General features: G+C 44.3%; 1 protein-coding gene across 4 annotated transcripts; it reads left to right on the forward strand.

Moving 5' to 3' along the window:
* Positions 1-729: 729 nt before the first annotated feature.
* ZKSCAN5 (zinc finger with KRAB and SCAN domains 5) lies at positions 730-24,752 on the forward strand. 4 transcript variants are annotated; one of them, XM_044233755.1, is made up of 7 exons: positions 730-1,135; positions 1,401-1,920; positions 6,606-6,744; positions 11,865-11,947; positions 12,225-12,360; positions 19,251-19,859; positions 22,436-24,752. In XM_044233755.1, the coding sequence occupies exons 2-7, from the start codon at positions 1,507-1,509 to the stop codon at positions 23,551-23,553; spliced, it is 2,499 nt and encodes an 832-aa protein (XP_044089690.1). In that variant the 5' UTR covers positions 730-1,135; positions 1,401-1,506; the 3' UTR covers positions 23,554-24,752. The 4 variants fall into 4 exon arrangements, with proteins under 4 accessions (XP_044089690.1, XP_044089691.1, XP_044089692.1 ...); XM_044233756.1 differs by having other exon boundaries at positions 12,228-12,360; XM_044233759.1 differs by lacking the exons at positions 730-1,135; positions 1,401-1,920 and adding an exon at positions 2,131-2,209.
* The last annotated feature ends 445 nt before the right edge of the window (positions 24,753-25,197 follow it).

Genomic DNA, 25,197 nt, shown 5'->3' on the forward strand with positions numbered 1-25,197 from the left:
CCCACGTTCTGATAGGCTCTCGAGACCGAGGCTGCAAAGAGACCTGCGGACCTATTGGCTAGCGGGCGTAGCCCGCGCGGGGCTTGCTGGGATTTGTAGGCTTCTGGACTCCCCGTCTGACGTCGCAGATTTCGGCCCCTTGAGCACTGCGGTGGTGAAGAGGTGGGTGTGTCTGGAGACAGGGTGCGGGGAGGGGCGAGAATTCAGGAGAAAAAAAAAAACCCACTTAGGATTAAACATTGAAGAGAAATTAGGGTTGCGGGCACTCAGGAAGGGGCGAACCTACTTCGAAGTGGGGCGCAGAGCGTTGGAGGTGGGGGAGCACAAGTTCTACGGCCAATCAGACATTAGCTAAACTGTTGCCTTAGCAACCAGTCCGGACAGCTAAGCCCGGTCCCTTGCCCCCACTCCAAGGAAATGGGGGGAGCCTGGGCTGTTTAAATGTGTTTGGGCTCGGATGGACAGAAGCAGAATCCCTTCCCTCCCAGCTCTAGTGCCGCTGAAGCTGCGGCTCGGTGGGCGGGGAACTGCCGCGTCCCGGAGCACCACAAACTCCTCGCCGATTGGCCCACAGCCCCTCCGGGGCGGGGTCTGGGGCGGGCCCTCCCGCCTGCTGCGAGGCGAGGACCTCCGGGATTCCTAGAGAGGACTCGGAAGTGCTTTCGGCGGTGGGATTGATGGCTCGACCCTGTTGGACAGGGAAAGCTTGGACTTGCTTACTTCCGGCGAGGAAGTGTTGCGAAGTGTCGGCTTCGGTTTTCTTTCCGTTTGGGGGGGAAAAAAAACCTGTCTTTCCGAGCGTGGCTGCGGGAGCTTGGTCTCGGGAGAGCTCCCCGGGACTGGTGCCTGGAGGAAAGGGGATGGGCTTTGTGTCCAGACGGGGGTCCTGTCTCTAACCTTGACCGACCCGGTTTCCGTGACTATGGGGTCAGGGGCGATTCCGAAGACTCCAGGTCCGAGCCTGTACTTATAGCTGTGCTTCTCTTCGGGACCAATGAAGTCTCCTCTTGGTCTGCCATGCTCCTGTGGCATGAAGGACAAGACCCCTTTTGACCGCTGTAATGTTTTTGACCCCTGTTTTGACTTAAGTTTGGCTTGTGATAGAGACAAGCAGAGACTGCGTCTGGACTAGTTAGTAAGTCTTGTCCTATTATTTATAAGAAATGTAATGTTCCTCACCATTAAAATTATATTCGGTTAGGCCTGATGTCAGGTTTTTATTGCTTTTCTTTAAATTGTTTAAATGTTGGAAATGTTCTCTATTGGTAGTAATTTTATGGGCGGAGTGACGGCTGTCTTGTAGTCTGTATTTTAAAGTAAATTGCACTGTTGAGTTGTCATCTTTAGTACCGATGACCTCTTTGTCATCTCTCTGCTAATAGTGATTTCCAATATATCAGTAGGTTGCACACTCACGGAAGTGCCCTTCAGAAGATCTTAAAGAGCAGAAAACAGATTTGATCTGTGTAACCCCGCTAACCTGGAGAGACATCCTTCTGAGTTGGAATGATAATGACAGAGTCTGGGGAAGTTATAGACTTAGACCCTCCAGCCGAGACTTCACAGGAGCAAGAAGACCTTCTAATAGTGAAGGTGGAAGAAGAAGACTGCACGTGGATGCAGAAGTACAACCCTCCAGTGTTTGAGACTTTTTACCAGCGCTTCAGGCACTTCCAGTATCATGAGGCCTCGGGTCCCCGGGAGGCCCTGAGCCAGCTCCGGGTGCTGTGCTGCGAGTGGCTGAGGCCCGAGCTGCACACCAAGGAGCAGATCCTGGAGCTGCTGGTGCTGGAGCAGTTCCTGACCATCCTCCCTGAAGAGTTTCAGACCTGGGTGAGAGAACATCACCCGGAAAGTGGAGAAGAGGCTGTGGCTGTGGTAGAAAATATACAGAGAGAACTGGATGAACGCAGACAACAGGTGAGTGAAAGGGGAGACGTTGGTGCAGTGAGGAAGGAGAGGAAGAGAGTTAGGTGCTGCTGAGCAGGGGTGAGATCCTTCGCGCTCTGGTCCTTCATCCATATTCTTTTGTTCTCCTGGGATTAGGTACACTGTGGAGATTTCCTGCCATTCCAGCAAAGAGAAGCAGTATCCAGTGTGTTAACCTGGAGAAGACAGTCAGCGATTTTATTTCTTTTTAAAATTACTTTATCTGTTTTTTTAATGGCATGATGCAAAATTCAAAAGGTGCATAAGGTTGTTATGAAAAGTAAGTTTCCTCTCGCCCCTAAGTCCCCAGCTACCTAATCCTCTTCAGAGGTAGCCACTGTCGCCCAATACCTGTATATCCTTACAGAGAGAGACTTTCTTCTGTGTATATATGAGCACACATGTAGGTGATGTGTTTTAAGAAAGCATAGGTGTTTTTAAATCACTGTGCACTTCTGCCTTTTGCTTTTTTCTTACATCTTGGTTTGTTCCATGTTCGTGCAAACAATGCTGCCTCAGTCTCTGAAACTGTGTTATATTTCACTGCGTGGATGAATGTACCAGAATTTTAACTCCTGTTGAAGGCCATTTAAGTCATTCCTTTCGATTGTTTATGAACTTTTATATAACAAACTTTGCTGTAATGACTTTTACGTACATCATTAATTATAGAATAAATGCTTAGAGGAAGTCCAGTTGTTGGCTCAGAGGGCGTATGCATTTGTGATTTTTTTTTTCTTAAAGATTATATTTATTCATTTGACAGAGACACAGTGAGAGAGGGGAACACAAGCAGGGGAGCAGGAGAGAGAGAAGCAGGCTTCCTACTGAGCAGGGAGCCTGATGCGGGGCTCGATCCCAGGACCCTGGGATCATGACCCAAGCACAAGGCAGACGCTTAACCACTGGGCCACCCAGGCACCCCTGCATTTGTAATTTTGACAGCTGTTGACAGATTGCCCTTGGCAGAGCTTAGACCAGTTTTTACGCCCTCCTGCAGGGTACGAGAGAAATTTTTGCTCACAGCCTGATGATGTGATGTTATCCAACTTTTTGTTACTGCTAATCTGAACGATGCTAATCTGAACAATATTCCATTACTGTGAGATTTTAGTGTGCATTTTTTATATTATGGGTGAGCTTGACCACAATATATTTTAAAGGGCTATGTGTGTACCTTTTTTTTTTTAAAGTAGCCTCTACACCCAGTGTGGGGCTTGAACTCACAACCCCGAGATCAAGAGTCACATGCTCATTGACTGAGCCAGCCAGGCAGTATATGTGTGTACCTTTTTTTGTGCATTATCTGTTTACATTATTTATCTATTTGAAAAAAGTAAGCACTGTGTCTGTCATCTGAGTTGCAAGTTTATATTTCCACTTTATTGTTGGTCTTTGCTCGTGGAGATTTTTGTTTTGCAGGGGTTTTAATTTTTAGGTAGTCCATTTATATCTTTTAATTTATGGTTTCTGGGTTTTGTGCCATACTTAGAAAGGTCTTCTCCACTACAGTATTATAAGAAAATTTTCTAATAGTCTTTTCTCAGTTTTTAAATTTTTATTTATTTATTGTTTTGGTGCACAGTATTTGATATGGTTATAACTTTCTTTCCCCAGATGTCTGTCCAGTTGTCCCAGCAAACTTGTATAGTAATCCCTTTTTTCCTCTCTGATTAAAATGCTGTCTTTATTACATACCAAATTTCTGCATGTATTTGGGTGTATTTATGGTCTTTTTAATCTGTTTTATTGACCTTATTATCTGTTAATGTTTGAGTTTTTTAATTATTTGAGCTCTGCAAAGTGTTTTGGTATTGATCGGGCTACCCTTTCCTGTTCCAAATTTTGTTAAATATTTTCTTTTTTCCTGATGAACTTTAGAATTACTTACTTTAGTTTTCACCACTCCAAAAATCCTGGTTTTTTTTTTTTGGCATGGGAGGGGGGTTTTGCAGTAAATCATGTATTAATTTAGAGAGGATCAATATCTTTATGTTGTTACATCTTCTTGTCTGTTTTTTTTTGGTAACTTAAAGTATTTACTTGACAGAGAGAGAGACCACAAGTAGGCAGAGCTGCAGGCAGAGGGAGAGCGAGAAGCAAGCTCTCTGCTGAGCAGGGAGCCCAATGCTGGGCTTGATCCCAGGATCCTGGGATCGTGACCTGAGCCGAAGGCAGACGCTTAACTGACTGAGCCACCCAGGCGCCCCTCTTCTTGTCTTACTCATTTATAACCTGACCCTCTACCTTCTTGTTGCTAGGGTCACACTTTCTTAAACTTTAATTAATTAATTAATTAATTAATTTTTTTTTTTAGCGAAGAAACAAAAATTGTGAGACCTTAGGTCACAAGAGTTTGAAGTTAGGTGGAGAATTTCCCACATTCTTTCTTTCTTTTTTTTTTTTTTTTAAAGATTTATTTGAGACAGAGAAAGTGCATGGGCAAAGGGAGGAGGAGAGAGGAGGGATAACCCAATTCCCTTCTGAGCGGGGAGCCTGACATTGGGCTTGATCTCAGGATGCAGGATGCTGAGATCATGACCTGAGCCAAAGTCAGACACTTAACTGACTGAGCCGTCCAGGCCCCCCTCCCTCATTTTTGAGAGCCATTGCACTTCATTTGTAAGGTCCCAGTCTCATTATTCTTCATATCTGGATGAGGGGTACTTCAACATTCCAGAACATCCTCAGGCTCTTCAGCTGGTATAATTCCTTCCATGAGGCAAGTGGGCAGCAAGAGGGAATTGCTACGGACCCTCCGCCAGACCCTTGGTTTTACCGAATGATTATCCTCCAGGTGGGAATGTCTGAACCTTTCTATTGCCTCCATCAGGACAGAAAGTAAAGAAAGGTTCATGGTGACCTCTGGTTATTCCTTTTTTAAGCCTAATTTGGGACATTAAAAAACAAGCTTTTCCCTACTTTTTAAAATAATAATATTGAAAAATACAGAGAAAAACAAAACGGATTTTTGAGCCAGGATTGACAGTCACTGTGTACATTTACCTCTCTCATTGTGATATGCAGCCTGTCTTTGGCAGGGACACAGAGAAAATTAATTTCTTGTTGGTAGTAGGGATTTGAGGCCCATAGAGAGGATTTTTTTTTTTAAATATTTTATTTATTTATTTGACAGAGAGAGATCACAAGCAGGCAGAGAGGCAGGCAGAGAGAGAGAAGGAAGCAGGCTCCCTGCTGAGCAGAGAGCCCGATGCGGGACTCGATCCCAGGACTCTGAGATCATGACCTGAGCCGAAGGCAGCGGCTTAACCCACTGAGCCACCCAGGCGCCCCGAGAAGATTTTTTTTTTTAAAGATTTTGTTTATTTATTTGACAGACAGAGATCACAAGTAGGCAGAGACCAGGCAGAGGGGGCGGGAAGCAGGCTCCCCGCTGAGCAGAGAGCCTGATTCGGGGCTCGATGCCAGGACCCTGGGATCATGACCTGAGCCTAAAGCAGAGGCTTAACCCACTGAGCCACCCAGGTGCCCCAAGAGGAGATTTCCTTAAGGGACCCCATAGCTCACTTTGTTTGCCTTTCTCTCTGCCTGCTGTCTGTATCCCCGACATTGTTCCTCAGCTTTATCTCCAGGCAGTTCTTGTCTCTGGCAGGCCTTTTCCCAGGCTTTATCCCTTACCCCTCCTCCTTGGTGTCTCTGTCCTAGTGTCAGGGAACCTCAAGGGCTACTTTGCTTTTTCAGTGCTGACATGCCCTTTGACATACTTGGCATCATCTTAACTCTTACCCTGAGTGGGTCCACAAGGACACACAGACTTCCATGCCCAATGATCTTTGCCACAACTGTTGTGGAGCACCCGTTAATGTGACTCCTGTACCATGTTCTGCGAGTGCTAAGAGGGTGAAAATTTAAAGTGCTTTGAAACATAAGGGAGGGGAAAAGGGGGATGGCAGTTCTCTCTCAATGCAGGATCTTAGTATCTGCTAGGATGCTGCTGAGCTAGTACCTTCCAGAAAAGATAGATTGCGGAGACCAGTTGTGGCAGAGTTTGTGTCCGCTAGGGTTGACCAAGAGCCCAGAACAGAAACATGGAGTACTTAGCAGGTGGGACAGGAACTAGCTCTGGTCTTGGTGTTGGTCTGTCCTACTTGAATGGGGTCCACTAAGGAACCAAGTGTGGCTTCCTGAGTCTATACTGACCTTTGCAACTTCCCTTCTCACTTCTTTCCCCTTCACTAAACTTGACTCACTGTGGCTTTCTTATGGTTCCTCAACTGTTCCAGACTCCTGTTTTCTGCCTGAGTCTTGGCTTATATCATTCTCTTGGACCCAGACACTTCTGACTTTTCTCCCGGCGGGCTTCTTTTGCCCTTTAGGTGTTTACCTAAAGATGACACTTCCTCAGAAAAGCCTTTCTTGGCCACCCTCTCTAAAGTGGGTCTCATCAGTTCTGTCTTAAGGCACTACTTTCTTCTCCTTTCTAACCATTAACAGTTTGTAATTATGTATTTATTTGTGTGTGAATAAGCTTAATGGAAGTCATCTTCACCTAGAAAGAAACTGTGTTTATTAAGCCACTGTGTAGTCAGTTTGCCTGGCTCATTGTAGATACACATTAAATATTTGGCAAAAGAGTGAATGGAAGAGTGGGAATTTACTGGATTCTTCCACAGCCCTCTCTGTAACGTGCTGATCAGTGTGGTTGTGCTTGTTAGATCGTGGTGTGTCCCGAAGGGCTTCCTCAGAAGATGGTGCCACCTGGAGTTGTACAGGAGTCCCTCAGCCACCAGCTCCTGTCCGTGGACCCCCAGTCTGAACAAGAGCCACAGAAGCCTCATCTGCTGGAGGAAAATGGTGAGGACGTGAGATTTGGTGGAGCAGATGTGGCTGGAAGTGGGTGGCCAGGCCACGTGGGTAAGCGGTAATTGTGGGAAAGAGACTTCGGGCTGGACAGCCTCTCTGCAGTCAGCAGATTCGGGAGCTTGGGAAGGGCTGGGGACCTGGCATCGAGTCCTGGGCATTCAGAGAGAGGTCACCTTGTAGGATGGCTCCCGGTGAATGTAGCCCCGTTCGAAAGCTGCCTTGATGATGACAGCTCTAAGTGCGGAGGCTGTCAGAAGACCTGCAGAAGTCCTTTACGGAAGTGTCGTACTTGTTTTACGACAGTTTTCCGGCTCCAACTCGTCTTACTGCTTCCGTAAGAACAGCTCTCCAGTTCCTGACTGTGTTCCTTTCTGGCTCCTCAGTGGTTCAACTTGAAATCTTATTTTCAAGTAGGGCTTCACGGTGACCTTTAGAGTGACTGTTCTCTCTCTCTCCTCCCTTGCCCCCCCCACTCAATTTTATTAACTTGTATTAGACACATGACGGAAGGAAAGTGAACTGATGAGTCTTACTTATGGCAAATGTCCACAGGTCTCTAACCCTAATCCGAAACTCTCGCTATCAGATATATTTTAGAAGTCAGAAATTTTCAGATTAAGGGAATATGGGAATATGATTTATATACCCTATAGTACAGTACCAACAGGATTTGAGGTGGGACTCCACAGTGCACACATTAATATTTCGGCAGTGAAATGTATGCAGCTTTTCAGTAAGTAGATTAAATAAAAACTTTCAAGAGCTTCACATCAGTTCTTCTTTTTTTTTTTTTTTTTAATTTATTTTCAGCATAACAGTATTCATTGTTTTTGCACCACACCCAGTGCTCCATGCAATCCGTGCCCTCTCTAATACCCACCACCTGGTTCCCCCAACTTCCCACCCCCCACTGCTTCAAACCCCTCAGATTGTTTTTCAGAGTCCATAGTCTTTCATGGTTCACCTCCCCTTCCAATTTCCCCCAACTGCCTTCTCTCCATCTCCCCTGGTCCTCCATGCTATTTGTTATGCTCCACAAATAAGTGAAACCATATGATAATTGACTCTCTCTGCTTGACTTATTTCACTCAGCATAATCCCTTCCAGTTCCGGCCATGTTGCTACAAAAGTTCTGGTCAGGTTTTGCTGTCAAATTGATTCAGAGCCTAACTTAATGCGAGGAAGGCCTTCTTTGGTATTTAGCGCTTGGGGATTTCAGAATTGTGGAGAAGGTATCACAAACATGTGTTCCAGGTTTGGCCGCAGCCTTTCTTGTGTTTTCCCCTGAGGGGTCAGCCCTTCCCTTTCGCATGCCCCATGGCTCCAGATGGCTCCGGTCTTTTCCAGCTTTCCTTTCACTGTGGTAATAATAACAAAAGTTGGAGCAGCAGCAGCCGTACTAATATAGTGTTTACTGGGCATCAGCAACTGTCCCAAGTGCTTTACGTGTGGGAATCATTAAGCCCTCAGTCTACCAGAGAAAATAGTTTTTGCTGTTTACCATCTGGGGCCAAGAGACCCTTTTATTTTATTTTATTTATTATTATATTATTTTATTATATATATTATATATTTTATTTTATGAATAATTTACAAAAGAATCAAAGGATACTAAAAAATAATTCTCAAGGAAATTTTAATAAGAACTAAACCTCTTTATATGAAGTACATTTTGGTAATAGAAACATAAAAAAATGAAAGAATACTGTCACCTAGTACTGTCCCTTTTCCCTTTAGAAAAATGAAAACTGTCCCTGTTGCAAAGTGAGATGGTCCAGAATCTTGTTGCAAAATCTTGCCTGATGAAGTCCTTCCTGTTGAATAATTCAGTGGATGAGAATGTCATCTTTCCTTTGAAATTAGAAATAGAGTGTTTGTCGTCGATTCTTACATTTGAGAAAATTTACCTCTGATATTATTTGTAGACTCCTTTGAAGATTTGCCCTTTGGGTTCAGTTTCATCGTTATTGTGTACAAGGCCCTGCTCTGTCTCTTCACGGTGTCTGCTTACTCATCTAGTAATAGTGAAGTGTCTTCAGCTGCAAATTGTCTTTGCCGATGGGGTGGAAAATGAATTCTGAATTTACAGCTGTACTCAATGAAAGCTAAAAGCAAGCATCAGCAGTCTTATACCTTCTTGAAGATGATGCAAAACTCTGGGCAGTGAATTTAATACTTGGAGACTAGTGAAGAATGATCACTTATTTCACTCTTATATCATCATCCTCAGTATTTCCTTTATTCTCCTGTTTTGTTTTTTTTTTTTTAAAGATTTTATTTATTTATTTGAGAGAGAGAGACAGTGAGAGAGAGCACGAGCGAGGAGAAGGTCAGAGAGCGAAGCAGACTCCCCATGGAGCTGGGAGCCTGATGCGGGACTCGATCCCGGGACTCCAGGATCACGCCCTGAGCCGAAGGCAGTCGTCCAACCAACTGAGCCACCCAGGCGTCCCTATTCTCCTGTTTTCTTACTATTTTAGTTTTTTGTGCCATCGTTGGGAATAATTAATGAATAATGATTAGGAAACATACAGTAATTCTTAGTATGATGAATTAGGAAAATGTTTTATGATACGGGAAAAATACAGTCACTCAGATCTCAAAAGGTCCCCTCCATGTGTTGAAGAGTCCAGTGGACCCATATAGAAATTAGAAGACAGAATGAGTCATATTCTATTCTTTAATAATACTAAAATAATTTTCTTATTGTTCTTCAGAAGACCTCTAAAGGAATAAAAGTCATGGAATTCCAGCCTTTAAAATAGTTAACACTGTTCAGAAAAGAAACCCCAAATCCCAAATTGTGTCTTAATATACTTAGTTGGCATACCAAGGGTTAATGCCCACACTAATCCAATGTAATAGGTACTACTGTTATCCTCATGTTAGAAATTAAAAAGCTGAGGCCTGGTCAGGTTAGGTAATTCATTCAAGGTCACCGAGCTCTTAGTGACAGAGCTGGGATTCTAACCCCAGCAAAATCCAGTTCTACATTTATCCTTTTACCCAATTCCTAGTTATGCTGCCCTTGCTTTTCCACCAGGCCCTTCCAAGTGCACTCCTGTTCTCTTCCCTCCACTGCCAGAGTCTCATCACGCCAGGCTACTCTGTCTTTCTGGGCCAAGGTACTGCTTCTCTTTTCCGCCTTGTTAGCTAGACCCAGCCAGATTCTTTCTTCCAGCAAAATTAGGAGGTTTGTTTTGTGTTCGTTTCGGTTTTTGATTTCCACACACTGGGGAAGGCTGCATTCCTCATGCCTTTGATAGCACCGATGGCAGGTTTTCTGTCTCTGGAACTAATTCCAGCGTGAGAGGGGCAAAGTCATTTGCTAAAAAGCTGAAGAAACAAAAGGTTTTATAGGAACTTCAAAAAATAAGTGGAATTGTCTGGAGTATAATTATTTTAATTATTGTAGTTGTAATTGGAAGGTAGTCTATGCTCAAAATCAAAATTACTGTTTAAGTACAAACTATATTCATCCCTTCTATTTTTATTTTTTTAAAGATTTTATTTATTTGACAGACAGAGATCACAAGTAGGCAGAGAGAGAGGGAGAGGCAGGCTCCCTGCTGAGCAGAGAACCCGATGTGGGGCTCGATACCAGGACCCTGAGATCATGACCTGAGCTGAAGGCAGAGGCTTTAACCCACTGAGCCACCCAGGCACCCCTCATCCCTTCTATTTTTTAATTAAGATTTTATTTATTTATTTGACAGAGATCACAAGTAGGCAGAGAAGCAGGCAGGGAGAGGGGGGAAGCAGGCTCCCTGCCAAGCAGAGAGCCCGATGCGGGCCTCAATCCCAGGACCCTGAGATCACAACCCAAGCTGAAGGCAGAGGCCCAACCCACTGAGCCACCCAGGCACCCCTATTCATCCCTTTCTTGGCGTCTTTTTTGACTCTGTAGCCACACTCCTGGATTCAGCTGCTGTCTCTGCCGTCTCTGTTTTTGGCTTTCGTCTCTAACCATTATCTTTTTTTGTGTCATTGTTGATTACTTCCTAGTCCTTAGAGAGAAGCAGACTACATAAGGACATACATCTTTAGGACCAGGGAAACTATAGCAACGTCTAAACTGTGAGATTAAAGATTAATACCAGGTGCATTTGTCCCAGTCAGGGCATACATAGACCATGAGATCGTATGCACCCCCAATCTCAAACAAAGAACAAGCAGAGGTGATAGCAGGGGTCAGAAGGTCACCAACAGACCCTCTAGACATTACACACGCAATTCATTCTGCTCAGAAAGCACTCTCATCCCCCCAAGCCCACCCCGACCCTGCTTACCAGAGTCACATTCTGTGAAAAGGCTTTCCTGGTGCTCCCACCTCCTGCTGCTGTGGAGGTGCTCCTGCTTCTAGGCTCCTGTGGGAACTTGAGTGACTTTCAAGTATATTACCCTTACCCTGTGCTGGAAGTAAGTGAGGCTCACATGTCTGCTCTCCCCACATGACAGTAAAGTTTTTGAAGGCAAGAATTGTTTTATCTTCCTGTTCTTATAACACACAATGTAGACTTAGTGCTTTACTAATTGGCTGACTCTCCATCAACCATGGTAGCTTTTGGACGGAGGAGAATGTGGACTAAGACTTTGCTTGTCAAAATGGGGCTCAAGGAGCAGCACCAGAATCACATGGCTTTGTTAGAGGCGCAGGATATGGGGGCCGCTGCAGAACGGCTGAGCTCTATCTGTCCTGTACCAAGACCTCCACATGATTTGTGTGCACATTAAAATTTGGGAAATCCTGGGCTCTCCATAGCACTTCAGCCTCGTGGAAGCTGTGGGACTGGTTGTTCTTTGAGATGATGAGATTTGACCTTGGCGAACGGAGCAGATTGCATCCTTTACAAGTGAATGGCGCGGTCTTGAGGTCCCCAGCAGGGATTAGCCTGACTGACTACAGCAGGGAGTCTAGTTTTTGTGGGGGAAGAGAGAGTGTAGTTGGTGGGGGAGGAGCCACAACGTGGAGGGCCTTGAGAGCCAAGCAGAAAAATATGGCCTTGCCCTGGCAAGGCGCCATCGTGGATTCTTGAGTGAAAGTAGACCATATTGGCAGTTGGAACTGGACAAAGATATTCTCACTGACGCCTCTTTTTCTCCCCCCTCAGCCCTACCTGCTCTCCAAGTTCCTTCCCTTCCCCTGAAGGACAGCCAGGAGCTGACAGCCTCACTTCTCTCAGCTGGGTCCCAGGTGAGCCGGCGTCCCATGCCCGCAGGGAGGACCCACGTCTGTTCTTGGACAAGTAGCCACCCTAGTCCTGAATCTCCATCAGCAGTTCTGTCTCACTGCAGACCGGGCCCAGCTGGGGTTCCTCCTTGAATGCTGCTTTCCCTTCTACCCAGTGCTTCCCTCTCCTCTTTGAAGCACAGACCCTCCTTCTGTTTTTTCCCTTCATGCTCCCACTTCTTCCCCTCACTCCAAATTTGAACAGAGGAAATGGGAATTTAGTGGTGATCTCGTGTTTCAGAAGTTGGTGAAAATTGAAGATGTGGCTGATGTGGCTGTATCCTTCATCCTGGAGGAATGGGGACATTTGGACCAGTCCCAGAAGTCCCTCTATAGGGATGACAGGAAGGAGAAATTTGGGAGTATTACTTCCATGGGTAAGAATGATTTCATCTGCATGGATTAGGACATCTTAACTTTGTTATAAAGAGTATTTCTGGCACATCATATAAAAGCATGTATGTGACTTAATTACTGTGACTTTGCTTATTCTTTTTTTCTGTGAAAGAGTAAATTGACATTCCCCTTTTTTTTCTTATTCAGCTTCTTCTGATTATTTCCATCATCATCATCAGGGTATGAGTGAAGTCTGATAATACTTGGGGGAGAGTATTTGCAATCCAGCAAATGTTCTCATTTTAGTGCTTTAGGATAAAAGAGCTCAGAGCTGACAGGCTTGGGTTTTAATAGATTCGTAGTAGTTAATTGTATTCTGTTCCTTGACACATTGAATAATTCCTAACTGAATCATTCTCATCTGTGAAGGCATCTCAGACTTTGCCAAATAACTGCTTATTAGAGTACATTTGACCTTTGAGCAACATGGGGCCAAAGGCGCTGACCCCCCACACAGTCAAAAGTCTGAGTATAACTTTTTTTTTTAAGATTTTTATTTATTTATTTGACAGACAGAGATCACAAGTAGGCAGAGAGGCAGGCAGAGAGAGAGGAAGGGAAGCAGGCTCCCCGCTGAGCAGAGAGCCCAATGCGGGGCTCAATCCCAGGACCCTGAGGTTGTGACCTGAGCTGAAGGCAGAGGCTTTAACCCACTGAGCCACCCAGGCGCCCCATGAGTATAACTTTTGAGTCCGCCAAAACTTAACTAGTCATAGCCTACTGTTGAGCTGAAGCCTTCTGATAACATAAAACCAAAAAATTTATAAAAATTTATAAAAAAAAAATTTAAAAATTTTTTTAAAAATCATAAAACCAAGTAACACATCATTTATATATATGTCATATACTGTGATCTTACATGAAAGTGAGTTAGAGAAAAGGAAGCGTTATTAAAATCGTAAAGAAGAGGAAATGCATTAATGGGATTGTATGTATCAAAGGAAAGTCACGTGTCAATGGACCTGTGTGGTTCAAACTCGTGTTGTTCAAGGGTCGACTGTGTTATTGGAGGATCTCCCCTTTCCCCAGTGCCTGGGTGGCTGATTGTTCATTCCATCATCATTCTCAGATCATGGGTGTCTATTTCATGACATCCCCCTGGCCACCTCCATTTTACATGTCCCCATCCCTTCTTGAAATTTTGTGCCCCAAATGAGATTTTGAGCTTGTGTCTAAATTATGATCCTGCAAACTATTACTCAATTATATGCCTGGAACATTTATAAAAAATCTCTCTCAGAGAGATTTGCTGATCTCAGCACCAAAATTTTGGAGCTTATAGCTTTTATCTTCTTTGGAATGAATTATCTTAGAAGAGCCACTACATACTAAGCACTTCGGTAGACTTCAGGTGAAATATACATATAATGTCAAATCTCTGTCTTTTTTTAAAAAGCTTATTTATTTAATTAGTCTCTATACCCAGCGTGGGGCTCCAACCTGCCACTCCAAGATCAAAAGTTTCGTGCTTCTCTGAGCCAGCCAGCCACATATAATGCTAAATTTCTTTTAAGCATTATACCAGCTTACATTGTTCTAAGAGTTTTAGTTCACTTACAGGCTTTTATTTAAAAAAAAAAAAATTGACTCCTACTCTCTGAAATTCTCCGTTTCTTTTACTACTAGTGATACATACTAGTATTTCCTTTTCTTTGATTTGCTTGTTCGTGCCCTCTGAGGTTTTATCTTGTAGGGATATTAGTGATGGTGATTCGTCTCAAGGGATTACTTATTCAGTACAAATGTTATATGCAATGCAGATACTTCTTCATTCTCTTTTTATTTTTTTAAGATTTCATTTATTTGATAGAGAGAGACAAAGCAAGAGAGGGAACACAAGCAAGGGGAGTGGGAGAGGGAGAAGCAGGCTTTCTACGGAGCAGCGAGCCTGAGGCGAGGCTCCATCCCAGGATCCTGGGATCATGACCTGAGCCGAAGGCAGACGCTTAATGACTGAGCCACCCAGGCGCCCCTTCATTCTCTTTTTAAATGAATTTCAGACACCTCATATTTCACATTTGAGTCTGGTAGTATCATATTCTTTTTTTTTTTTAATTTATTTTCAGCGTAACAGTATTCATTGTTTTTGCACCACACCCTGTGCTCCATGCAATCCGTGCCCTCTCTAATACCCACCACCTGGGTCCCCCAACCTCCCACCCCCCGCCCCTTCAAAACCCTCAGATTGTTTTTCAGAGTCCATAGTCTTTCATGGTTCACCTCCCCTTCCAATTTCCCCCAACTCCCTTCTCCTCTCTAACTCCCCATGTCCTCCATGCTATTTGTTATGCTCCACAAATAAGTGAAACCATATGATAACCATTTTCTTTTTTTCAGTTACTTTGCAGGCATTTAATGAGTTTCAGACTTTCAGTACTTGGCACAGTTTTTCTTTATATTGTTTTCCAAGCAGTTGTAACTTTGTCCTTTCTTTCTTTTTTTAAAAAATTTTTAAATTTTCAGCATAACCGTATTCCTTGTTTTTGCACCACACCCAGTCCTCCATGCAATCCGTGCCCTCTCTAATACCCACCACCTGGTACCCCGACCTCCCACCCCCCGCCTCTTCAAAACCCTCAGATTGATTTTCAGAGTCCATAGTCTTTCATGGTTCACCTCCCCTTCCAGTTTCCCCCAACTCCCTTCTCCTAACTCCCCATGTCCTCCATGCTATTTGTTATGCTCCACAAATAAGTGAAACCATATGATAATTGACTCTCTCTGCTTGACTTATTTCACTTAGCATAATCTCTTCCAGTCCCGTCCATGTTGCTACAAAAGTTGGGTATTCGTCCTTTCTGATGGAGGCATAATACTCCATAGTGTATATGGACCACATCTTCCTTATCCATTTGTCCGTTGAAGGGCATCTTGGTTCTTTCCACAGTTTGGTGACAGTGGCCATTGCTGCTATAAATATTGGGGTACAGATGGCCCTTCTTTTCACGACATCTGTATCTTTGGGGTAAATCCCCAGTAGTGCAATTGCAGGGTCATAGGGAAACTCTATTTTTAATTTCTTTGTCCTTTCTGATTTTTTTAAAATCCATCTGTTCATTACAAGCTCTTTACAACTCTAGTGTACTCCTACATTAAGAACACATTAGAGGGCGCCTGGGTGGCTCAGTGGGTTAAGCTGCTGCCTTCGGCTCGGGTCATGATCTCAGGGTCCTGGGATCGAGTCCCGCATCGGGCTCTCTGCTCAGCAGGGAGCCTGCTTCCCTCTCTCTCTCTCTCTCTCTCTGCCTGCCTCTCTGTCTACTTGTAATCTCTCTCTGACAAATAAATAAATAAAATCTTTAAAAAAAAAAAAAAAAGAACACATTAGAGTATTTCTGCCCCTTATCTTCTCTGGGAAGGCCACATTAGATTATTTTCATGCCTTTGTGTTCTTAACAGCATTGAGAAGGTCAGGATTTGGGGTGCCTGTGTGGCTCATTTGGTTAAGGGTCTGCCTTTGGCTTAGGTCATGATCCAGTGGTCCCGGGATCAAGCCCTGTGTCAGGTTCCCTGCTCAGTGGACAGCCTGCTTCTCCCTCTCCTTCTGCACCTCACCCGCTCATGCTCTCTTTCTTGCTTCTGTCTTAAATAAATAAAATTTAAAAAAAAAAAAGGAGGAGGCCAGGGTTTTTAAAGTATCCATCAGATTCAGAAAGAGATTTTTTAAAACAATAGATGTATCCTGGAGACAGCCATTTCAGTGGGGTGTCCGGGATGTTGGGGAACAAGAGACAGTTTCTATTAAGATAGCAAAGGAGAGGCATTTGAGAAGGCTATCACATAAACCTTCGAGAACATTGTGAAGTTAATGAGAAAGAGGGCTTATCACTGTAAGAGTACGTGGCTTAGGTGGATGACTTGGTTTTGTATGTTCTCTTTTTTCTTTCTTTCTTTTTTATTGGGAGGGGCAGAGGGGGAAGGAAGAGGGAGAATCTCCAGCAGACTCCTCACTGAGTCACGGAGCTTGATTTCACGACCCTGAGATCATGACCTGAGCCAAAATTAAAGAGTCAGCCGGTTAACTGACCGGGCCACCCAGGTGCCTCTGTACATTCTCTTTTTCAGTGGGAGAGTTCTAAGCAGACTTAAATGCAACTGGAAAAAAAAAAAAACTAGTAAAGAGTGAATTGAAATGTTGGGGCAAGGAAGAGGAGATCATTGATGAGGGTGGTCCCTCAAAAGTGGGATGGCATTGGGAGGTCCAGGGTGCAGGAGCGAGGCTTGGCCTTTGGCCACGGAGACAGCTCTTCCCCCATGATGGGAGGAATGACGGAGGAAGGCAGCCAGCAAGTTTTTGGTTGTGGCTATAGGGTGTTCAAGGAGCTTTGCCTTTCTTTGAAATAGGAGACAGTCACCTGTTGAGAACGAGCAGGTGATGAAGTAGGTGGCAGAGTAGAGGTTCGAATACATTTGCAAACTGGTTTGAAAGAGGCCATAGGGGCACCTGGGTGGTTCAGTGGGTTAAAGTCTCTGCCTTCGGCTCAGGTCTGATCCCAGGGTCCTGGGATCGAGCCCCGCATTGGGCTCTTTGCTCAGCAGGAAGCCTGCTTCTTCCCCTCTCTTCCTCTATGCCTGCCTCTCTGCCTACTTGTGATCTCTGTCAAATAAATAAAATCTTAAAAAAAAAAAGGCCGTACATACACATAGTAAAACATATTCAAATAGTATAAATGGGTCTAAAGTAAAAAACTGAGTTACCAACCCCAGTCCTCAGTGTGCTGTTGACTATTACCAGTTTCTGGATTATATCTCTAGGCATATTCTGTATACACATGTTTTTGCAAAAATGATAACATACCATAAAGTACTGGAATTTTAAAGTAACAGTGATATATCTTGGAAGCCATGATGGAGATATTTTGACATTGCTGATGAGAAAAATGAGTGGGGAAAGGAGCCAACCATAGGAACGTAGAATGCCAGAAAGGGCAGCAGTGAGGTTGAAGGGCCTGAATAGTTAAAGCATCAAGTCTGCCTGATTTGTTTTTATCTCCTCTGCCCCCCACCATTGTATTACTAACTAGCTGGGCAGAGCATTGAGCAAGAAGCATAGTCCTCTGTCAGATATGCAGATAAACCAAGAACATCTGTCAGATATGCAGATAAACCAAGAACATCAATAGAAAGTTTGTCGTGTACGTGGTAAAGAGTTGGGAAAAGAGGAAAAAAGTAAATCTGATCCCATTGGTGTGATAACCTATATAATCGCTTTCTCTGGAAAAGGGCAGTTGTTAATAGAACGAGAGAGGTGCATTGGGCTAATCTGATTTTTTTTTTTTCTTTGAATTCATCCCTGGAAAAAGAAAGCCATGTGCTTTTTTGACTGGTTGAATGGGAGAGAATTCTGGTAAGAATAGAATGTATGGGCATAAGCAGATGTGAATAAAAGAGAAAAAGAAAGCCTGTGATGACAGGAATATTACCTGTTTACTTAAATGGGGGAGGAAAAAAAAATTCTTTTAGTGTATATGTTTGTTTCTACTATTAAGATGTCTTTTAGGAAGAGTAAAAAGAGTTTTAAGAAATTGAAATGCAAGTTTTCTTGATGGTATAAGAATTACAACTTCTCACTATGAAAAAAAGGTTAGTAATAGTGTGTACCTCAAAAGGTTATTGTTAGGATAAAGTGCCATAAAATTTATAGGTCTGGTCCATAGCAGCACTTAGCAAATGGTATCTCTCATTACCATTATTCTGTAATATTTGAAAACAGCTTTTCTGTTTACAAAAAGAAAAATCTTATTAGAAAGTTCTCAATAGGCCCTTGTCTCTCTGTCTCTCTCTAGCATATAAAAAATATAGTCCCTGTTTTTTTTAAAAGATTTTATTTATAGGGCGCCTGGGTGGCTCAGTGGGTTAGGCCGCTGCCTTCGGCTCAGGTAATGATCTCAGGGTCCTGGGATCGAGTCCCGCATCGGGCTCTCTGCTCGGCGGGGAGCCTGCTTCCTCCTCTCTCTCTCTGCCTGCCTCTCTGCCTACTTGTGATCTCTCTCTGTCAAATAAATAAATAAAATCTTTTAAAAAAAAGATTTTATTTATATATTTGACAGATCACAAGTAGGCAGAGAGACAGGCAGAGAGAAAGGAGGAAGCAGGCTCCCCGCCGAGCAGAGAGCCCGATGCGGGACTCGATCCTAAGACCCGGGGGATCATGACCTGAGCCGAAGGCAGAGGCTTTAACCCACTGAGCCACCCAGGCACCACCAATAGTCCCTATTTTTAATTACTGAAGATTTATCTCAGCAAAGCATAATAAATGTCCGTGCTTCAAGTGAAATGTGGGTTGCCAGTCGGGTTACATTGGAGGTGATTGTCGTCTCTCCAGCGTCTGTAGTCATCAATGACTATTCGGTATTAAGCTAGCTCTTAACAGTACTAGATTCTTCCCTGGGTATAGGAAGAACGCCTTTTTTCCTTTAGACTAATTCATACCAAACAGATTCTTGGGGGATTAAAAAAGCTGGAAAGATCATCTTTCTTCTCCATGCTGTAAATGAACAGACAGAAGGAGGTGAAGGTTGGGTTAGCTGCACAACCCAGTACCACATTTTAGGAAGAAGGTTTACTGTTGCACAGGTGGGCACAGATAGGTCCTGTTAAATAGGCCACCAGGAGGGCGTCACCTTCATTAAGTAGAAGGACTGCTCTCCCAGTTTCATCCGTTTGATGCATTCTTGCCAGCACTTCTGTCCCCAGCCTGTCTGTTTCCACCAGAGGATTCTTTGTCCCCTCCCTGGAGCATAAAGCCGCCTTTGCCAAGTCCTGCAGTGCTAGCACATGTTCGGCTTCATAATTACCCATGTCCCTCAGTCATTTTGTTTATTCCCGTATGGGGAATAGCTAATCAGTTTTCCTTCTATTATTACTTCAGATTATGAATCTGGGCATGACAATGTGGAACTCGCCGTCAAGCAGATTTCTGATGACGCTGAACCCCACTGGATGACATCAGGAAGCCCTGAAAGAAATGTTCCCCAGAGTCAAGGGTTTGGAGAAGTTAGTGACCTTCACAGCATGGTAGAGAGGTGGCAGGTAAACCCCGCAGCGGGGAAATCAAGGCAGAACCCTTCCCAGAAAAGAGATCTCAGTGCCATCGCGGACGTTCACCGTAAGCAAAACACAAGTGGCGAGAGAGGTCACAAATGTAACGATTGTGGTAAATTTTTCCTTCAAGCCTCAAACTTCATTCAGCATCGGCGAATCCACACTGGAGAAAAACCGTTCAAGTGTAGTGAATGTGGGAAAAGCTACAATCAGCGCGTGCACCTGACTCAGCACCAGCGAGTCCACACTGGCGAGAAGCCTTACAAGTGTCAGGTGTGCGGAAAAGCCTTCCGTGTGAGCTCACACCTCGTCCAGCATCACAGCGTGCACAGCGGAGAGAGACCGTACGGCTGTACCGAGTGCGGGAAAAACTTCGGTCGGCACTCGCATCTGATCGAGCATCTGAAACGCCACTACAGAGAGAAATCCCAAAGATGTACGTATCAGGGGTTTGTGTTTGGAGACTAGGTGGAGGCGAAAATGGTTTTATGAGCTTAGAGCAACAGGACAGACATGTTGTGCTACTGGGAGCAGTAGCTAAGGGGCAGAGATCACAGTCCGTTTTATTGTTTGATACTTTAATGAGTCCAGTGAGTGGGCAAACCTATGCCCTTTGCCCTCCCCAGCTTCCCTCTTCCCAGAGGTACCTGCTTTCAGCTTGCTTTCCTTTCTTTTTTTTTTAAAGATTTTATTTATTTATTTGACAGAGAGAGATCACAAGTAGGCCTAGAGGCAGGCAGAGAGAGGGGAAGGGAAACAGGCTCCCTGCCGAGCAGAGAGCCCGATGTGGGGCTTGAACCCAGGACCCTGGGATCGTTACCCGAGCCGAAGGCAGAGGCTTTAACTCACTGAGCCACCCAGGCGCCCCTGCTCTCAGCTTTCTTACCTGTTCCTTCTGGTAATTCCCTATTTTTTTTTTTTTTTAAGATTTTATTTATTTATTTCAGAGGGAGATAGAGAAGGAACAGGTTAGGGAGAGGGAGAGGCATGTTCCCTGCCAAGCAGAGAGGGGAGCCCAATGTGGGGCTCGATCCCCAGACCCCGGGATTATGTCCTGGGCTGAACACAGACGCTTAACTGACTGAGCCACCCAGGCGCCCCTGGTAATTCCTTCTCTGTCAATCATACGGCTATTGCCCGACTTCCCGATTTTAAACATTATCTCTTGCCTTTCTGTTGTAGTAAATGAGGATTTTTGGCTCTCCCGCATACTTCCTTAAGATCCTTTTTCTCGTTTTGCTAACTTACATTTTTTTAAAAAAATATTTTATTTATTTATTTGACAGACAGAGATCACAAGTAAGCAGAGAGGCAGACAGAGAGAGAGGAGGAAGCAGGCTCCCCACTGAGCAGAGAGCCGGATGCGGGACTCGATCCCAGGACCCTGAGATCATGACCTGAGCCGAAGGCAGAGGCTTAACCCACTGAGCCACCCAGGCGCCCCGCTAACTTACATTTTATTTTAAAATGATAAAATAATACTAGACCAGGAAGTTGGAGGAAAGGAAGCAGGATGCACAGTCCCACCATCCTGACTAATAGAACTGTTATTATTTAGGGTATTCCCTCTATCTTTTTTTTCCAATAGCTTATTTTTATGTAGGTGTACTTAGAGGGTACAGCTAAATATTAGACACACTTTGTCCAGTATGGCTTGGCCCTCCTGTTATTTCTGACAACCTGCCGTTGTGTGGAGATGCCAACACTTAGCTGTTCCTCAGTTGAACTTCAAATTGTTTTTTGCTTTTGTCCTGATAATTTTTAAAAAATATATTTAGGATTATTTCCTTATAGATGCCCAGAAGGGGATTAGTGAATGAACATTCATAATTTTTTTTTTTTTAAGATTTTAAACATCTTTTTTTTTTTTTTTTAAGATTTTTTTTTTTAAAGATTTTATTTGTTGGGGTGCCTGGGTGGCTCAGTGGGTTAAGCCGCTGCCTTTGGCTCGGGTCATGATCTCAGGGTCCTGGGATCGAGTCCCACATCGGGCTCTCTGCTCAGCAGGGAGCCTGCTTCCCTTCCTCTCTCTCTGCCTGCCTCTCTGCCTACTTGGGATCTCTGTCAAATAAATAAATAAAATCTTTAAAAAAAAAAAAAGGAGAGAGAGAGTAGAGATTGAATAACAACCCTCCCCCCCCACCCCGCCCTCTCCTTGGTAGTTTTCACTGGCTCCTTTCTCTTTTGTCATGGATCCTGATCAGGTTCCCTTCCAACTCTGTAACTCAATATCTCCCCACATAGTCCTTTGCTTCCCATCTTTCAGTTCTTTTCTGCTCTCATCTCATCCAGCTGTGTTTTTGTTCTGTCTCATTCTGTCTGCCCAATTTTGTATTTCAGAATACCCGTCTCTCCTTCCTGTATGACAGAAGTGTGCTCCTCCTCCTCAGGCACTCTCCCCACCTGACCAGTGAGCCTCTTCATCTCATTCTTTTCACTAGACAAATACCAAAGTTTCTTTTCACTCCTGCTGGCATCAGTTACGAACAGGCAACCACTTTCTTGGTTACTGCCATCATAGCATGGTTTCACCTAATTATACTCTTTCTCTGACAGTTCATCTTTGTTCGGTAAAAGAACTAGTGACGGGGAGCCTGGGTGGCTCAGTCGGTTAAGCATCTGCCTTTGGCTCAGGTCATGATCTCAGGGTCCTGGGATTGAGCCCCAAGTCAGGTTCCCTGCTCAGCTGGGAGTCTGTTCCTCCCTTTGCCTGACCCTCCCCCTGCTCGTGCTCTCTCTCTCTCTCTTTCTCCCAAATAAATAAAATCTTAAAAAAAAACAAAAACTGGGGCACCTGGGTGGTTCAGTGGGTTAAGCCTCTGCCTTCAGCTCAGGTCATGATCTGAGGGTCATGGGATCAAGTCCCGCATCAGGCTCTCTGCTCAGCGGGGAGCCTGCTTCCTCCTCTCTCTCTGCCTGCCTCTCTGCCTACTTGTGATCTCTGTCTGTCAAATAAATAAATTAGTCTTAAAAAAAACTGGTGACATTTGCATTTCCTCTTTATTCTTTCAGGCAATGACAAAAGAAGTAAGAATATAAAATTGAATGTTAAGAAGAAAATTTCAGAATTTTCAGAAGCAGATGTGGAACTATCAGGAAGAATCCAAAGAAATGTTTCTGAAGGTCAAGATTTTGGAGAAGGCCATGAACACCTAGGCCAGTTGGATAGAAAGCAGGGAATTCCCAGGAAGGAGATACTAGGACAGCCCTCTTCAAAGAGGATAAATTTCAATGAAGTCACATATGTGCACAAAAAATCAGCCACAGGAGAGAGACCACACAAATGTAATGAATGCGGAAAAAGCTTTATTCAGAGTGCACATCTGATTCAGCATCAACGAATACACACGGGGGAGAAGCCCTTTAGGTGTGATGAATGTGGGAAAAGCTACAATCAGCGTGTGCATCTCACTCAGCATCAGCGCGTCCACACTGGCGAGAAGCCCTACACCTGTCACTTGTGTGGGAAAGCGTTTAGGGTGAGGTCCCATCTCGTTCAGCATCAGAGCGTGCACAGTGGGGAGAGACCCTTTAAGTGTAACGAGTGCGGGAAAGGCTTTGGCAGGCGGTCCCACCTTGCGGGGCATCTGAGACTCCACTCTAGAGAGAAATCCCATCAGTGTCGTGAGTGTGGAGAAATCTTTTTTCAGTACGTTAGCCTCATTGAACATCAGGTGCTCCACATGGGTCAGAGAAATGAAAAAAATGGCATTTGTGAGGAAGCATATAGTTGGAACCTGACCGTGATTGAAGATAAGAAGATTGAGTTACAAGAGCAGCCTTACAAGTGTGATATCTGTGGCAAAGGCTTTAGTTACAGTGCAGACCTTATTCAGCACTACAGAACTCACAGTGCAGAGAAGACCCATAAATGTGACATATGTAGAGAAGGCGCTGGCCAGTGTCCCCACATAAAACAACATCAAAAAACCTACTCCAACATGAAATCTCATCAATGCAATGAGTGTGGCAGAGGCTTCACTCTGAAATCCCATCTTAATCAGCATCAGAGAATCCATACTGGTGAGAAACCCTTTCAGTGCAAAGAATGCGGAATGAGTTTCAGTTGGAGTTGTAGCCTCTTCAGACATCTGAGAAGTCATGAGAGGACAGATGCCATAAATACTTGAAGTGTATAGATGTTTCCATTGTAGAACAGCTCTTACTCAATTTTAGAGAAGCCTTCCTAAGAGAAATCCTACTCCTATAACGAATGTAATAACAACTTCCAGCATTCTCTCCAGTGTAACCATCAAACCTACAGATTGGTTGAAAGCCTTCAGTTAGAACTTAGGGACACTGGGGAACCCACAGTGAGTAGATACCTATTTGCTTTCCTCATTGAGAAATGCTTTTGTTAGCATCTTCATGCTTAAGAATCTAGACAAGAGAGAATCCATGGATACGGTGGATGAAGGTGAGCCTTCAGGTGGCATTTGTTCTTTGGTTTCATCTCAGAGAGCTCACACTGAGAAAAGCCTCATGAATGCAGTAGAAATAAGCTTTATTTGTAGTTTCTGCCTTGTTTGACAGCTTATTCAGGGAAGAGCACAGTGAAAGGAAGAGAGAACTCTTCAGCATGATTTCTGTTTTGGTACCTCAGCAATGAACCTTTTCTAGAAACGAGGATCGCAGCCACTAGAATGCTCCAGCTGTTATGCCCATCTTGAGTATTAAAGGCTTTAAAAAGAAATCGGCTTAAGGTATTTATATTCTGGCAAAATTGGGGTTCAGAGGCTGGATGGTATGTGTTCCTGTTACATTATTTGGCCTCTGACTGCTCCATGAAACATTTTCTACCTTGTTTTTGTTTTGATCCTACTAGCATCAAAGGTAGCTGGTAGCAAGAAGAGTTAAGTGTGTAAATTTAGGAGAGAAACTGTTGGTCAGTCACATCTTATGGAGAAGAGAGAGGGACCTTGGGAAGAGAGAAAAGAAAATAGGCCAAACTGTGGGCTGGTTTTCAGTCTGTCACCCACAAGATGGAGGGCAACTGGGTCCATGGAAGGACTTGGACCAAATTAAGTTAAGAATCTTGGTCCAAGGAGGATGTATCGCAATTCCCAGTTGCTCTGGAGATAGACCTCCTCCCTAGGATAATGATGTGTAGAATAAGTGTCAGTTTGGATTGCTGTTGGATTTGAAAGTAAACCATAATCGGGAGCAGAAAGGTACAACTTCTGGTTAGCCCTGCTTTGTCGGAAGGTCGTGGGGGAAAGATGACATGGATAAGAGGGTTAATTTGAGCCTCTTTTCTACAGACAGGGAGAGTGTGCTTCTGGGAACTGCTTCTGCTGACTGCTGGGCTTACAATAAACAATAAATAGTTGTTGACTGCATGTTTTGTACACTGGTGCCCTGCCCAGATCCCCTGGCCACCGAGTTTTGGCTGCTGAGTACTCACAACTCTCCCCCTTCTCTAGACACTCTGGAAAGTTGTCCTCAGATGATGGGAGATTCCTCACAGGAGTTAGCTCTCCTCCATACCCTCCAGCCAGAGGTTGATTGATATGGGGGATACAAAAGGCCGATTCACTAGGTCTGTCTCAGTTGGGGATGGGGAGAACTGGTTCATTTATGCTCCAGAACTCTCCTTTGTGGATCAGGCCAGACTATCTGAGACTGCATCCATGCTTGGTTCTTACCTCTCTATATCCTGTTTGATTCCTTCCCATAAAGACTTTTCTGGAAGGGACACCTGGCTGGCTCAGATGGGGGAGCATGTGACTCCTGATCTTGGGGTCATGAATTCAAGCCTCACTTTGGGCATAGGA

This window comes from Neovison vison, chromosome 14, assembly GCF_020171115.1.
Source record: "Neovison vison isolate M4711 chromosome 14, ASM_NN_V1, whole genome shotgun sequence".
Lineage (NCBI taxonomy): Eukaryota > Metazoa > Chordata > Mammalia > Carnivora > Mustelidae > Neogale > Neogale vison.

Coding starts and splice junctions, on each gene's coding strand:
- ZKSCAN5 (XM_044233755.1), top strand. CDS start 1,507: ATGATAATGACAGAGTCTGGGGAAGTTATAGACTTAGACCCTCCAGCC. Junction 1,921..6,605: donor TGGATGAACGCAGACAACAG/GTGAGTGAAAGG, acceptor TGTGCTTGTTAG/ATCGTGGTGTGTCCCGAAGG. Junction 12,361..19,250: donor TGGGAGTATTACTTCCATGG/GTAAGAATGATT, acceptor TTATTACTTCAG/ATTATGAATCTGGGCATGAC.